Below are 14,791 nucleotides of genomic sequence, written 5' to 3' on the forward strand. Positions count from 1 at the left end.
TGCGGGTGTATACGAGGAAACGATTTTGCAAGATGCTAGACGAATGTACTGTGTACGATTTGAGCTCAAGTTGGTTGAGTTACGAGTAGTAAATCGTAGGTATTCTAAGGCTAGTAAATGACGAATTTCCCTTGTTTATTGAAGTCACTCCTTCCCTATTATCTACTTCTGATATTATGATGGTTAACCACGTATAAATAATATCTGATGAAAAAAAGGACACTCATGAATTTGTTCTGAACAGCAACATGAGTAGCAAGCTTCATGACTCAGCAAAATATCCAAAACAAGAGAACAAAACACCACTTGTAAAGGTTTGTTTTGTTGCATGATCGGTAGATAAGTAATGTTTCCGACGTGTTTTCCATGAGAACGTTTTAATAGGTAATTAATATAAAATACAACATCACTATAATGGAAATTCTTTGTGGGAATGCGTTATTTTCATTTTGTTCTTAAAGTTAAGAGGAAATTTTGCGAGGATTTTTCGTTCTCATAACTGAGAATGATATTTCTGTCAACGGTTTACGAGTCAGAGTTAATGTTAAGACTAATGTTAAGCCTCATTTTGTTTCTGACAACGGGCCCCAGATGTAACCAGTTTTTTAACCATAAAACTTCACACATATAACAATTATACAACTAAAATTATAATGGGGCCTTCAATGTAATGTCAAACGAACTAGTATACAGCCTAGAAGCTTTGAAATGGTCACCAAGTAGTTCAATGTTAATGAGGCAATACACTGCTTGCAGATAGCAAACAAACTATTGATTAGTAATAAGGAAATTTAGAAAAAAAAACTAGGTTTTGTTCCCTTCAGAAGTGGATAAATATGATACAGTGCTCAAGGTATCCAGTGACGAAAATTAACACTTGTACCAAAATTCCATCGTGAAGTCACTCACAATGTGAGGGTTTGTGTGAACATGTAAACATTCCACAATCAGTGGAAGCACTGTTTTGAATGTTACAATTTAGCAAATATAATTCACTAACTGTTTCCTAGGGTCCCAATACATTTATTAACCCTAGCATATAAGCTACTCCAACCTACATTTAAAACTGCTAAGAAAATATTGGAAAAGATTTCAGACTTCTTGCAGTTCTTTCCCAAAAATATTTACTTTGATCTTTAGGCTTATAATGCATAATATGATAATAGAATGTCATTTTAGTGTCAATTTCTAACAACACGAATTGTAAACTTCGGTCCTTCGCGTGACAAGCTGGGCCCCTAATAATTTTACCTCAGGGGCACGGGCGTCTACTCCCTTGTTGGGCAAGTTTTCGTCACTGGGTATATTTGGAGGAGGCTAACCAATGTTAGTGATTATAGACAAGAAGGTTAACAACATTATATTATATTGCACAGTTTGCACTATGTGCCAAAATAAACAAGAAATTAAAAAGAGTCAGATCTACAGTAAGAACAAAATTAGGAACATTACTGACAGCATTGCTTCAACAATGATTCACATTTCTTTGGGAGTACGTTCGAAAAATGAAAGTTTAGGTGTTGAACAGATTTTGAGAGAGAAAGAGAAGAAAGAGGGGATATATATATATATATATATATACACATACACTTATAATAGGTATAATATATAACATACAGATGTACGTACATTGGGTTGCCGCCAACCTACCTGCCGGTTGACTAGCAGGGGACTGGTTTGTGAGGATGGTAGCGCCACTTGTAGGCATACTGCCTGTAGGCATATAGTAGTCCACACCCTGAGATGTGCCAGGCTGACCCATTTGACTTTGATATTGGCTAAATGATGGTCCGGTTCCTTGTAGAAAATTGGGCTGCTGCTGCTGCTGCTGTTGCTGACTCGGATAGGAAGCAGGTCTTTGCAACTGAAAAGACATGGTTCATCATGACACTAGGTAAAAACAGTTTCCATGGTTATGATTTTTCACACATTACTCAATGATCAATATGGATTAGTACCCTCTGACAGCAAATGATTCACAAGATATTTATATGACCCATATGTCGAGCTTGGTAGGGCAGGTATCAAAGGGTAGACCGCTAAATTGATAATGCTCAAGTGAAGCCATCAAAGTATCTACTGCACACAATCTGTTTCAACAATTTTTCATCAGCACTACTTTTCCTCATTATATTTTGACTTGCAAAATTTTAGCCTGGACGAACTATAATAATTTTACAGTGTAAAAAATGAAATAAAATTAACATTTTTAACATAAGACTGAAAATGCACGCGCTCATGTAAACGCACCAAAAAAAAAGCACAAAAATTTGCAACAAAAGTAGCAAAACCTGAAATCACTTACTGCTACTCCTGGCTGTGGATTGTTCATATAGAAAAATGAATGGGGTACCATGGCCTGGCCAGGTAACAGCTGTGGGCCAGGGTACATCTGTTGCTGCTGTATCCCTGGCCCACCAGGAGCCTGCATCTGTTGCCGTGGGCCCATCGCTTGTTGCCTTGACGTATAATACGCGTTCTGAAATTGCAAAAAAACACAACGTGCTTAGTAAAACGTACCGACTACTGCTCGTGACCCATACACAACACGCCGTCAGTCAGTGCAGAAGATAGACAACGCGACAAACAACCGACGACTTCTGCTATCAACTTCTCATTTTCCTTAAAAAAACGAGAAAAACCTACTGTGTTCGACGGTGGCCGCTGCATCTGCTGCTGTTGGTACATCTGGTTGCTCGCCTGGCTGGAGGTAACCATGTTGGGGCCCTGCGGCGGCGTCGACCCTTGCATGGCCTGAGCGGCGAGCTGTTGCGCGTTCATGTCATGGGAGCCGATGGCAGAACCCGGTATCTGTATAGGAACTGCTTGCCGGACCTGTCCATACACAGACGACGCAGGCACGTACATGAAAATGCAACGAGAATTCCAAGCATCGATTCTCAGGCAAAGGGGAAGGACTGTCTTCTTGGAAGTGTGTCACACAACTTGCATTTCTGTGCACTAAAATGCAGTGTCTGGGGTGGCAGCCATACACCCACAGGCACTTGGACCGTTTCAATAATAAAATGATGGTTAATAAATACAACTTGTCAGTAGCCTACTACTACAGTACCAGCAATAGTCTTAATGTTTGATTTGACCTAATAACTTCACTTCAACACCGTTAAATACACCGATGCAACACATAGCCCGCACGCCATTGTGCATGCACAGATACACAGTAGATAGGAGAAGGTAAGAAAGCGTGTTCACAGAAATTCCAGAACGCTCCACTTTTGTCGCAGCACTAGAGGAGAAATACACGTCCAAACGCCATGATATTGCCATCTGTGTGTAGCTGAATGGTCACTTGTTCGAAATATACGTCTTGCAACTTGGTACCACACACTTTACCCAGAATTATATGAGAAATCCTGTTCGAATTTGCCGCAAATTTCCCATGAAGCCGATTTGTAAACCGGACCAACATGCCGGAAATCCCTAACTGCTCTATTATATCCTTTGACCAATCACGATAGTCGCCCGTGTGACGTCACTTTGCGCGAAATACGACAGCCGCGAAATGCGCCGGCGGCGAGGCATCCGGGTACCCTGGGGTTGGCGTCGAGGCTCGTTTTGGAGTTGGGCAGGCGGATGCAACTCCTCCCAGAGTGCAATGCGCCGCCATTGCTCATGTACTTGTCCGGTTTACAAATCGGCTTCATGGGAAATTTGCGGCAAATTCGAACAGGATTTCTCATATAATTCTGGGTAAAGTGTGTGGTACCAAGTTGCAAGACGTATATTTCGAACAAGTGACCATTCAGCTACACACAGATGGCAATATCATGGCGTTTGGACGTGTATTTCTCCTCTAGTGCTGCGACAAAAGTGGAGCGTTCTGGAATTTCTGTGAACACGCTTTCTTACCTTCTCCTATCTACTGTGTATCTGTGCATGCACAATGGCGTGCGGGCTATGTGTTGCATCGGTGTATTTAACGGTGTTGAAGTGAAGTTATTAGGTCAAATCAAACATTAAGACTATTGCTGGTACTGTAGTAGTAGGCTACTGACAAGTTGTATTTATTAACCATCATTTTATTATTGAAACGGTCCAAGTGCCTGTGCATACACCTGACTTAATTTTACGTAAATAAATATTTACACTTCACTTGTTCACTGACACACATACCACACACAGTGCTGACCACTGAAGGAACAAAAGGAAAAAAGTAAATATTCTAAACAGTGGCACAAACACAGAGCACACAAAATTTAAAGTGTAGAAACCTGAAACTGTGACACGACCTAACGCACGGCACGCTGAAATGCAACTGTGATAAGATGCAGTGCAGCGCAGCACGCCACCAAAGAGCCTTTCATTCGTTCGCTTTCCACCCACCCCTTAAACTCACAAGGAGGATCAGACACTTCAAGTGAGTAATGTGTGGCGCCACGATGAACAAAGCAGAAGCCCAGAAACATTGACGACTGGTCATTTAAACCGAGTATAGCACATGGTTGCAGACAGGGGGTGACACGTGCAGGTATCAGCAAAGCTGTCTGCTGACTCCAGTGCAGCCAGCCTCTTCCAGACAGGGCACAGAGAGCGAGAGAGCGAGAGAGCAAGAAAGCAAAGGTGACATATGCCAGTGCTCACATGCCATGGCCGGCCGACCAACCGCCCACCCATGCCTGGCCCAGCCATTCTTACAATGAAGCTCGGCGACTTAAAGCAAATAAAAACTCGGTAGCATCGAATAACTGACCGCAGAGCTGAAACTAGAGGCAAACCACTGACGTGTGCCGTGAGCAGCCCCTTGGACCCAAGACGGCACGGCACGAAGGACTAGTGATGGGAATCGGCTGGAATTTCATAACCGATTATCGGTTTCCCTTAACCGATCAATAATCGATTATAATCGGATAATTTGTTAATAATTGCATAGATTTAATTTAATCTTACTTTGTATATACAATTATACATAGCATTCAATATTATCATGTTTTATGATCATGTATTAACTCTGTGAAGGTTGCTGTATGTATATCAATGTCTGTTCCTATACAGTATTTAATCAATTTAAAAAAAAATGGTTTAAATGCCTTTATTAAAACATTAAAAGTTTTAAACAAACATGATCAAGACTTGTTCTTTATTATAGTAAGTAAGTTGTTTGTGTTCTAATAGTGTAGGCTATGTAGCCGAGTTAATGTCCTGCCAATGGAATATCCTCGCTAACACAATGTAACAAACAATACGGAGAGTAGAACCTCATCTACTGATAACATCTGTGGGACAGTGTCAAACCAAAACAAAGATTATTCCGATCTTAAAAAAAAATAAAAAAATTATCGATTTAAAAAAAAAGAAGCTATTTCCGATAATCGATTATTTGTTTTCATAATCGATTATCGAATTTGAGACTATAATCGATCGATTTTCGATTATAATCGATCATCGGGACATCACTACGAAGGGGCGAGAGCAAGTACGTTTGTGTGCACACTGGGTACATGCACGGCGTTTATCGTCACATCGAGTACAGCTGTGCAAGAGGGAGCCGCTGGAGATGACTTTACTCGAGCAGCACTTCCTTCGACCCCCAAACAGCGAGCCAACTACGATGCAAGCCGAGGGACAGCATGCACGCGTGCGCGTACACCTCACGAGCACCTCCCACACTGCTCTCTCACCGTGTAGAAGGACAGACCGGAGGAATCGTAGAACGCGGTGATGTGGGGGGTGTGAGCGCGCTGTGGGTACGTCTTCCAGCGGCCGTACTGCATCCTCCCTTTGTCTGCCGCCATTGTTTTCGGGGCTTCTGCCAAGTTAGTAACTCTTGAAAGAAACACCACCCGCAAACATCTGTACAGCTTGGTCAACGCCACACCTGGTCAATAATGGAACTATCTTGGCACACCAACTCTCAACAAGCCCCAACCCCAGCATGTGTATATGCTGTACCAAGGTCTCCCAGATGCTGGAACCTACGTTACTATGGGAGCTTTAGACAAGTGCTGCAGACAAACACTGGTGGCTTTATCCATCTACATGCAGTATTCACCTTTTTGTTGCATTGTTCATCTCAAGTACTTATGTTTGATGATACAAGAAATTTATGCCGGAACTACAATGTTAAGTTTATAATAAAAGACCTAAGGACTGAGGAGGCAATCATCAAGATTGATGCAAGCGAATTCATTATTGATATCCAAAGAAATCTCGTAAATTAACCAGAAGACAACAAGTCTGCTTAGACAGACAAAATGTGCAGACACCAAAGAATGTGATCACATCACAAACTCTAAAATAAGAAAGCCACTCAACAATCGATGGATGTGAAAAACAATGCACATTTTGTAATGTAACACTGGATCAACACTAAACATTTAGAAAATGAATTAAAGTAAGGTATGAATTTCGAGAACCCTGGAGATCACCTAATCTGTAATTGTGTTTGTGTGTGTGTGTATCGACTGTTATGCTACTGTTGTGAGTGACCACGAAATGACAGGCACAAGTGTACTCAATATTCACATATGATTGTTCCCACCACTCTCCGTTGTGACCTTATGCCAAGTTTAGGTTAAAACGGTTATTGCAAGATTTTTGCTCAGAAAAACTAAATAAAGCTGAATATATAGTCTCACCTGACAGCGGAAATACCACTGATTACACCAACATGAAAAATACTAAGATTTTATGCAGTTATAAGCATAGAAAAATGGATTTGACCACATCGTAACAGCAATAAATTTTATCGTATGCCGATAATGCCTAATGGCAGAATTGGTAAACTTGTATTTGTGTCGGTGATGAATTGAAAACAAGTGCATGCCTGGTACTTAGCTCTATGGCAGATAGTGGTGGCGCCCACAGCTAATCCATACTTCCTGTTAGTTCAAGATGACAGAAAACGAATGTTTACAAAAACGATTAGTTCGAACTGGCAGTTTTCGGTGAATACGAAGGTTCTAAAAGGTATTTGTTTACCGCTAATTTAAGTAATCCGATATTAATCCAGAAACAAAAAGTGGCTACAAATTAGTGGCTTATTATTAGTTATTAGTGGGGTAATTAGGCAATTCACACACTCACAAATCAAACTCACAATTTTAAAAGAATAAGCATGGGTAACAAGACATCTAGGCTACAGCATAATATGCATCGCAACTCTACGCCATTGCATAAGTCTACGCGCACAGCGAGTCATCAATAACTGCAGCACTAGATATGTATTACACACTAGTGACACTATAGCCTCAAGTAGCTGCAGAGAGTCACAGCAGGATTGTCTGTCTAACATCGTGATATCGATCAATAGTTGGGCTAGCCACAAGCATACACAGACTACGCACTACACACACACACGCACGCACGCACGCACGCACGCACGCACGCACGCACGCACGCACACACGCACACACACACACACATGCACACAGTAAGCCTGTAATTTATTTGCCACCCATCCAAACAAACCCAATCAAATAGGTGGCAAGAATATTATCACAAGATGCAGATGGTCACCACATGGTGTCTGTCCACGTGGTCCTGGGTCACATAAAATATTTGTAAATACCTGGTGGTAGGGCGAAGGTTGGTGATAGTTCGCTCGGCTGTAATCTTCGGGTCCTGTAAATAGACCAGAATGCACAAGGGTTAGCGCTAGAGCACTCAACCTGTATCAATTTAACATGCTTCTAAGAACCAGCATAAAAAATCGAGACTAGATGGTCTTTGTCAACCGCTCATAATTTCTGAGTCACTTGCTTCCTGAACCAGAGATTTTGTTTTACCTTGCACTATTTTACTCATACCCAAAATACCCTTTGAGCCGCTTCTTGAACATCTTCACTTAAAAACATTAAAATAAAAGGCAAACCCCTAAATATTAGGTCCAATAATAGGCCTAGAAAAATCTACTGACAAATACGAATTTATAGTATTAATATACAAGATATTAATAGTGCTCAGTATTCACGATTCGGACTTGTTTATTTTCTTAAATTCTAACTGGCTGGGAGAGCCGTCATATTCTAACCATCAGCATTATCCATTTTGCAAGAACACTACTCAATGCTATAATGAAATGACAGCTATAGTAAATAAACAAAGATAAATGTCACCAAACACTTTGGTTAACATTTAATCTTAAATCCAATGAGCAGCTAATGAAAACCCACCTTCAACACAATCCACGCAGACGTTGGCTTTTACTTTTTAAATTATAAGAATGTTATTCTTAATACAGCTTACATTTACTACGAGGTGACAGAGCAAATGAAACGAGCAAAGCACTTGTACTTACTGTGTTGTGGTGGTGGAGGTCCCCTTTGTGAAATGCTGGAAATGTCTGGTTAAGGAATACAGTGCATACACCAAAATACTGTCTAGATTGCTATTTTTTCACCTTGCTATTGCTACCTGCTTATTTTTTCCTTTTACTTTCTCGAACCAGAATAAGCTCATATAAATAACGGTAGAAAAACTTATATACACCAAAACTACTGACACTATATGCATGGAACTACCTACTTACTGTTACACTTTATAAAAATTGAATAAACCATATTCACGCCATATACACGTTCCTTTCAGCAAGCATGATCACTAGACGGTGATTTTCCGCGATGACAGAAAACGGACGGAAAACACGGAAACGGCCATTGGAAACGAAAAATAGTGGAAAACGTAATTTGAACATATTACAACATAGAAATTTCAATAAAATCACAAAAAACAGTCAACAATAGCATTGCCATTGGTAATGATATGGTTTACATTCAGACAAGTTTCAGAGCGAAATGACTTACAATTACGACTTTTGGTAGCCCTGTGTTTCGGTGCCGGTTCCGGTTTCAAAGGTTGTACTGGTCAAATACTTTTTTTTTCATACAAATATATGTAAACAGAATTTTGCATTTTTCGTGTTTACAATCTCTATGGCAAAACGGAATTTTCATTTTTTCTTTACTTTGGAACGGAATTCATGATTTTTCCCAAACGGAAAAGGCAATTTTTTGAAACGGAAAATCACTGTCCCTAGCTCAAATAAAAGCTCTAACAGTTAAAGCATACTAAATGACATATATACATTCATTCACGATAGACAATAACATATGCTACGTTTAGAAAAAGGAAACATATTGCATTGGAGTGATACCTGCTGGTTGGTAATCATATGTCCCACCATCTTTACTCATATCTATTACCACATGGAAATTCTTCTTCACAAACAATAACCTCTCAGAATAGTAAATATCAACGCAGCTGCTAAACCGACTTCGCAATTTCTTTGACCGCTGGATGTACACGAGTTGTGCGCTGCGTCGCTATCACACTGTCGATTGCGCAACTATCAGCAGCAATGCGCACACAGCTCCATCTATTGGCAATAAACCGTAACTACGAATCTGGGCCTAACCGGGTCATCCAACGGAGACGAGTGCGAGTTATGGTGTGCTGCGCGGCCTCTACCCATCAATTTCGAAAAGCACATATGCTTGCTGTTAACCGCAGACAATAGGCAATTCTTCTCTGAAATGAGCTAGTGTGCTAATACTTCCAGAACAGAATCAGGACGGCAACAGATAAATGTCTGAACATGTATAGTCATCAATGTAATAAATGCAATAAGAAACTGCCTGTCACTTACTATATATAAAAGAAAGGAAATCAAATCTTTACAAAAAACAACAACTATGAGTCTATAAAGTACTATTAAAATGTATCCGAGGTGTGGGCTATATACACATCGCTTGCACGTAAGCTCCCTAACCCTGCATACTAATCCATAGTCACACAGGCAAAATCAAACAGCAATTTTAGAAGGCAATCAAATAGAGATATATATGAAGATGAATATAAAAATCATGACCTACCAATTACAATCCACAACACTATAATTATACTATATAACACAAACAAGAAATGCCTTGCTCGCTAGCTGGTAGCTTTGTTTAGCATGCAAATTTAACAAGACAAACATACATTTGATACACCTACAATGGAATACACTAAAATTCATTCAACATTGAATGTTTCAGCTTAAATTGTGAATCTGACCCTCTCTTATCAGAATTAGACCCCTAATTATGGGACACAGCGGCAGTTGGTAAAAACTACTGCTCATTATTTAGAAGTAACTTTTTTAATTTTTAATAAACCATCACATTATGCAGGGTGCGAAATTAACGGGAGTCCGGAGTCAAATACTCCCCGATTTACTGTCGGACTCCCTGATTTGACATATGCTGGAGTCCGTGTGACTCCCTGAAAATTCTGCCATACTAACTATAGTTTGTTCCGAGGCACGGCCTCGCGGAATTACTCTATTTTTTTCAGCTAATGTTCAAAGTAAATTTGGCAGACGTGCAACTGCATGAATCTTAAAAATTAGCACATGCGTTATTGTTAATATCTTTAATTTTGAACCTCAGGCTACAGACTCCCTCTTTTTGAGGGTAGGTATCCAAGGTCCAAGGTACCCTTTTTGAGGGTAGGTATGGAGGGAGGGTCCAATGTTCAAAAGTTAATTCTACCCGGGCTGTTATGTATGCACTTAAATGCTTTGTTCTATTGTTTCCATGCATAGTGGATCTAATTATAGGTAATCAAGAAATCAACGCTCTCATGTAGTGCTTATATGTCACGCATTATGCACTTATACAATTTTATGTATCAACCTAGGGACAGTGATTTTCCATGATCGCGGAAAACGGACGGAAAACACGGAAACGGCCATTGGAAACGGAAAAGATGTTTTCAAACAGAAAAACGCGGAAAACGTCATTTGAACATATTACAAGGAAATTTCAATAAAATCACAAAAAAACAGTCGACAATAGCATTGGTAATGAAATGGTTTACATTCAGACAAGTTTCAGAGCGAAATAACTTACAATTACGACTTTTGGTAGCCCTGTGTTTCGGTGCCGGTTTCGGTTTCAAAGGTTGTACCAAATACTTTTTTTACCATGCAAATATATGTAAACGGAATTTTGCATTTTTGGTGTGTACAATGAATCTCTATGGCAAAACGGAATTTCCATTTTTTCTTTACTTTGGAATGGAATTCATGATTTTCCCAAACAGAAAAGGCAATTTTTTGAAACGGAAAATCACTGTCCCTATCAACCCAGACAGAGTTTCAAAGAATGATGCTAAAAAGGATGACACACTGCATTATTGCAGTATCTGCTGGCCAACGAACGTACATTGTTTGATGATTTTGTTCAATATCAACCAAAACATTCAGCTTGTAAATAAGTAAATAAACATAGTTACAGCTTGGACTATGAAACTATCGCACATCCGTTAGATATTTAGAAGGCAAGCTATTACTGCAGCTCCAATGAGTTCTAATGTGATTTAATCTTAAGTATATTGTAAACTAAACCCCTTAGTTTTTGTAAGAAACTCCTAAATTTTAAAAAAGCTACTGCCTCTCCAAGAACTCCAAAAATCCACTCTAAAATTTCATTTTCTCTATTAAACATGTTGCAAATTAATAGACGATAATTCAACCAGCGAATGCCCGTCAGTCATACCAGCTGGTAAGTTATTGAATATTCCCTTGTGAACTATCCGTTCAGCGATAGTAAACCCACGAGTCCCGGCACTTTTCTCATGCACAGTGCCACGTCAACGCACGGCACCATACGGCCATGAATACGCACTAGATGATGATTGAACAGCCGTCAAATTATAATTGATCCAGCGACAATGATTACGTGAAATTATGATATGACATAAATAGGTCAATGCAATCGGTTATAAATTAAAAGAAACAGACCCATTCTGAGTACTCAGAACTGAATATATCATGTGAAATGATGTATGACCTTGATCGTTTGTGGGGAGTGTTCATATTCATGACTATAGAATACACATGTGCGAAATAAAGTGCTCCTTACCCACCTAACGAAATGCAGAGAAAAGCGCACCAAGATATCTTATGAGAAATTAATACTTTAAAAGTTCGCCCACCAATGGAGGAGCCATCATCATGCATGTGCAAATAATATCCACCGTTTGAAACCTGATTGCTAACAAAGCGTTCCCATTCGCTTCACTCCTTCCCACGCATACTGCGCGCAGAACTGGTTGCTTCCTAGTCAGTGGACAGAGTAGGGACTTCCAACCAAAGAAAAAAAACGGTAGTTAGACAGCACAACGACATGCCAGACTGCAAAAATTGAGTGAGACCGCTCCTTAGCACACGAATACCAAACAGATGCCACGGCTATACTGTAATAAGATCTGCCACGACTTTGACATAACCCCGCCTGTCTTACGCCCAGCACACACGCATACATACGCACGCACGCACGCACGCACGCACGCTCACGCTCACACACACACAAACACGCACGCACGCACGCACGCACGCACGCACGCACGCACGCACGCACACACGCACACACACACGCACACACACACACACACGATGTACAATCACGTCGCGCACAAGCACACTTCGTTTCGCACAGCTCAAAAACTTCAGTGTAGACTCGTACACCCCAGACCAAAATCGATAATATTTTCAGAAGACAGTTTACCGCTGAGTCTTACATGCGGCGCTACCGGCTTGTGCACTGCAGCTGTATTACTAACTAACCAATCGGCTAGGCTTGTATATTTGCAAGTGTCCTTCCTAAACAGCTACCTATATTCTCCTGCGTAGTAGTCCTGTCACTCCGCACGACCAGTCTCCTCGCTGTGTACCTCACGTCCCTTGCTGCCGTACCTCGTGAACCACATGGCACTAACACCATGAGGTAGCTCACTCCACAAGTCACCCCCACCCCTAGATCTAGAACTATAGCCCTTCGCTCTGCCACAGCCGAAGCCTGGGGTTCTAGAGCTACCCCACCCCGTACCCTACAATCCTTCACGGCTCCACACTGCCCACCTCACGACCCAGCCATCACCGACCTCCTACTGTACCTCACAACCAGTCAGTCACATTCGTTCCGAAATAGATATTCTCACAATTCAGCCACCACATAGACTAAGACACAAGCACCAATAGGAAATGGCAAAAAAGAGTCATGCCCCGCCAACGCATCATCCCGCCAACGCATGTCCATTAATTTAAATGTCTAGATATTTATCATATTATTCGGCAACTTTATTTGACTAGTGTGAAGTCTGTATCAGTGAATAATTTATAAGGCCGTGCCTACGTGTATTTCACAATCTTCTCCGAACCAACTAGTCTGAATACATGTGCACCACATGTGCCTCTTTTTTGGCTAGTGTTCATCAAGACATGTCACTGTAACTTGTAAGTGTAAACATGAGCAGAATTTCGTACTGTACGTAGGAACATTTTAATTCAGCAGCTCTTTTTACAGGAAAGTCTCGATAGTCGATACATAAATGGTTTATGCCTGCGCAGAGAGAAATGACACGTGTCCGCTAGATTATCAAATGTATACTGCAATGGTTAATACGATTCCTCGTTCCCCATCTTCCCTACTTTTCCCCTCCCTCCCCCTGCTCTGTCTCACTGACTCACTCTCACCCCTCTCACTACCCCCTTCAGGATGCTGCTTGGCAGTGCCACTGACCGGTGTGCAGGGATCAGTGCACGATTGATCGATAAAGCTCCTCGCTCACTGCTCAGCAGTGTTACTCCAGACAGCCACACAGCTCACACAGCCCAGCCCTCCCTACACTAGCGGCTAGCCCAGACAACAGCAACAACCAGGCTTACAGACTCACTGCATGGCAAAGGCATCATTGATTTTGCAGTGGTATAGACTTTTTGGGACCATATCGAAACTGCAAGATCAAATGAAACGCACTTCTGTAAGAATTTCAAATTGTCAGAAAACATTGTTGCTCTAACACACTGCAGTTGTGGAGGAGGACCCCAGCCGTAGTTCCTAGTATGCAGATCTACGCTTCTTACTTTGCAGTCACTGTCCTGGTGCGAGATTTAGTCTCCACAAGCACCCAGTTGTGCAAACAAGATTAGATGACACTAATGTCGTAAATTTACATTTAAAAACAGCAGACACGTGCCCGTGTGCATCGCTGCCACGTGCACAGGTGAGATCAAGGTGGCATGCCACAGCATGTAGCTGCAGTGTTACAACGGGCCCACACCTGTCCAAAAAGAGAGCACAAAGGCACGCCATTTACGAACTGTATAAGTCGCCTTTGGGCAGAGCGAGGGAAGGCTACCAGACCCTTGGGACATGGGCCACCTGTTACCTATGCGAGTGCATACACCGGAGGGGGGGGGGGTACAGTAGTGCACGTCTGTGATAACGAACCTTGTAAACTGGCAGTGCATGAAGTTTGTGCTACATACAAGAGGATGAGTGCCAGTTCACAGATCTGTGTCTATAGTGATCCACCACCCCCTCACACACAAATGAGCGTGCACGCACCTCTTTTGCCCTGCGAGGGGACAACCATTATAGACGATCAACCATTTTTCTTATATATTTTCAAATCTGACATTTGTAATGCACACTCACTACATTCACCAGCAGTCTTGTTGCCTGGCAATTCAGTCAGTGCCGCGCAAGGTCGCACATCGATAAGCACGCGACCCATCTGTGACCCCACACGAACAAAAGGACACCGGCACACGCGTGCCACCTGTCTACGGGCAGGCCAACACTGCCTGCCTCCTCCCTGTACAACGTCTCATCCAACTGCGCCAAGGGTGAACAGAGTGACCGAAACACGGCCGCCTCCGTGGCAGACAGCCAGCGACGTTCCCTTTTCAAAACGCGCTCCCGCCATAAACAGCGTCTTGTTCGCCACGAGGGCTGGTCACGTGTGGCGGGCGAACACCAATGCTGAGACGGATACGACGGCCACG

At 41.8% G+C, this 14,791-nt stretch overlaps 1 protein-coding gene across 6 annotated transcripts in view; it reads right to left on the bottom strand.

Annotated features, from left to right (window-relative positions):
• LOC106809596 (eukaryotic translation initiation factor 4 gamma 3-like) overlaps positions 1-14,791 on the bottom strand; it is a 60,941-nt gene that overhangs the window by 33,936 nt on the left and 12,214 nt on the right. For 3 of the 6 annotated variants that reach the window (XM_014812999.1, XM_014812847.1, XM_014812773.1), the window contains 5 exons: positions 8,258-8,292; positions 7,529-7,581; positions 2,647-2,835; positions 2,306-2,479; positions 1,630-1,864 (listed from right to left, as the gene is read on the bottom strand). In XM_014812999.1, coding sequence (XP_014668485.1) covers positions 1,630-1,864; positions 2,306-2,479; positions 2,647-2,835; positions 7,529-7,581; positions 8,258-8,292 — 686 coding nt within the window. Of the gene's footprint in view, positions 1-1,629; positions 1,865-2,305; positions 2,480-2,646; positions 2,836-7,528; positions 7,582-8,257; positions 8,293-9,092; positions 9,768-14,791 lie in introns of those variants that run through there. The other 3 variants (XM_014813079.1, XM_014813153.1, XM_014812923.1) reach the window with 3 other exon arrangements.

This window comes from Priapulus caudatus, unplaced genomic scaffold, assembly GCF_000485595.1.
Source record: "Priapulus caudatus unplaced genomic scaffold, Priapulus_caudatus-5.0.1 Scaffold1, whole genome shotgun sequence".
In the NCBI taxonomy this organism is placed as follows: domain Eukaryota; kingdom Metazoa; phylum Priapulida; class Priapulimorpha; order Priapulimorphida; family Priapulidae; genus Priapulus; species Priapulus caudatus.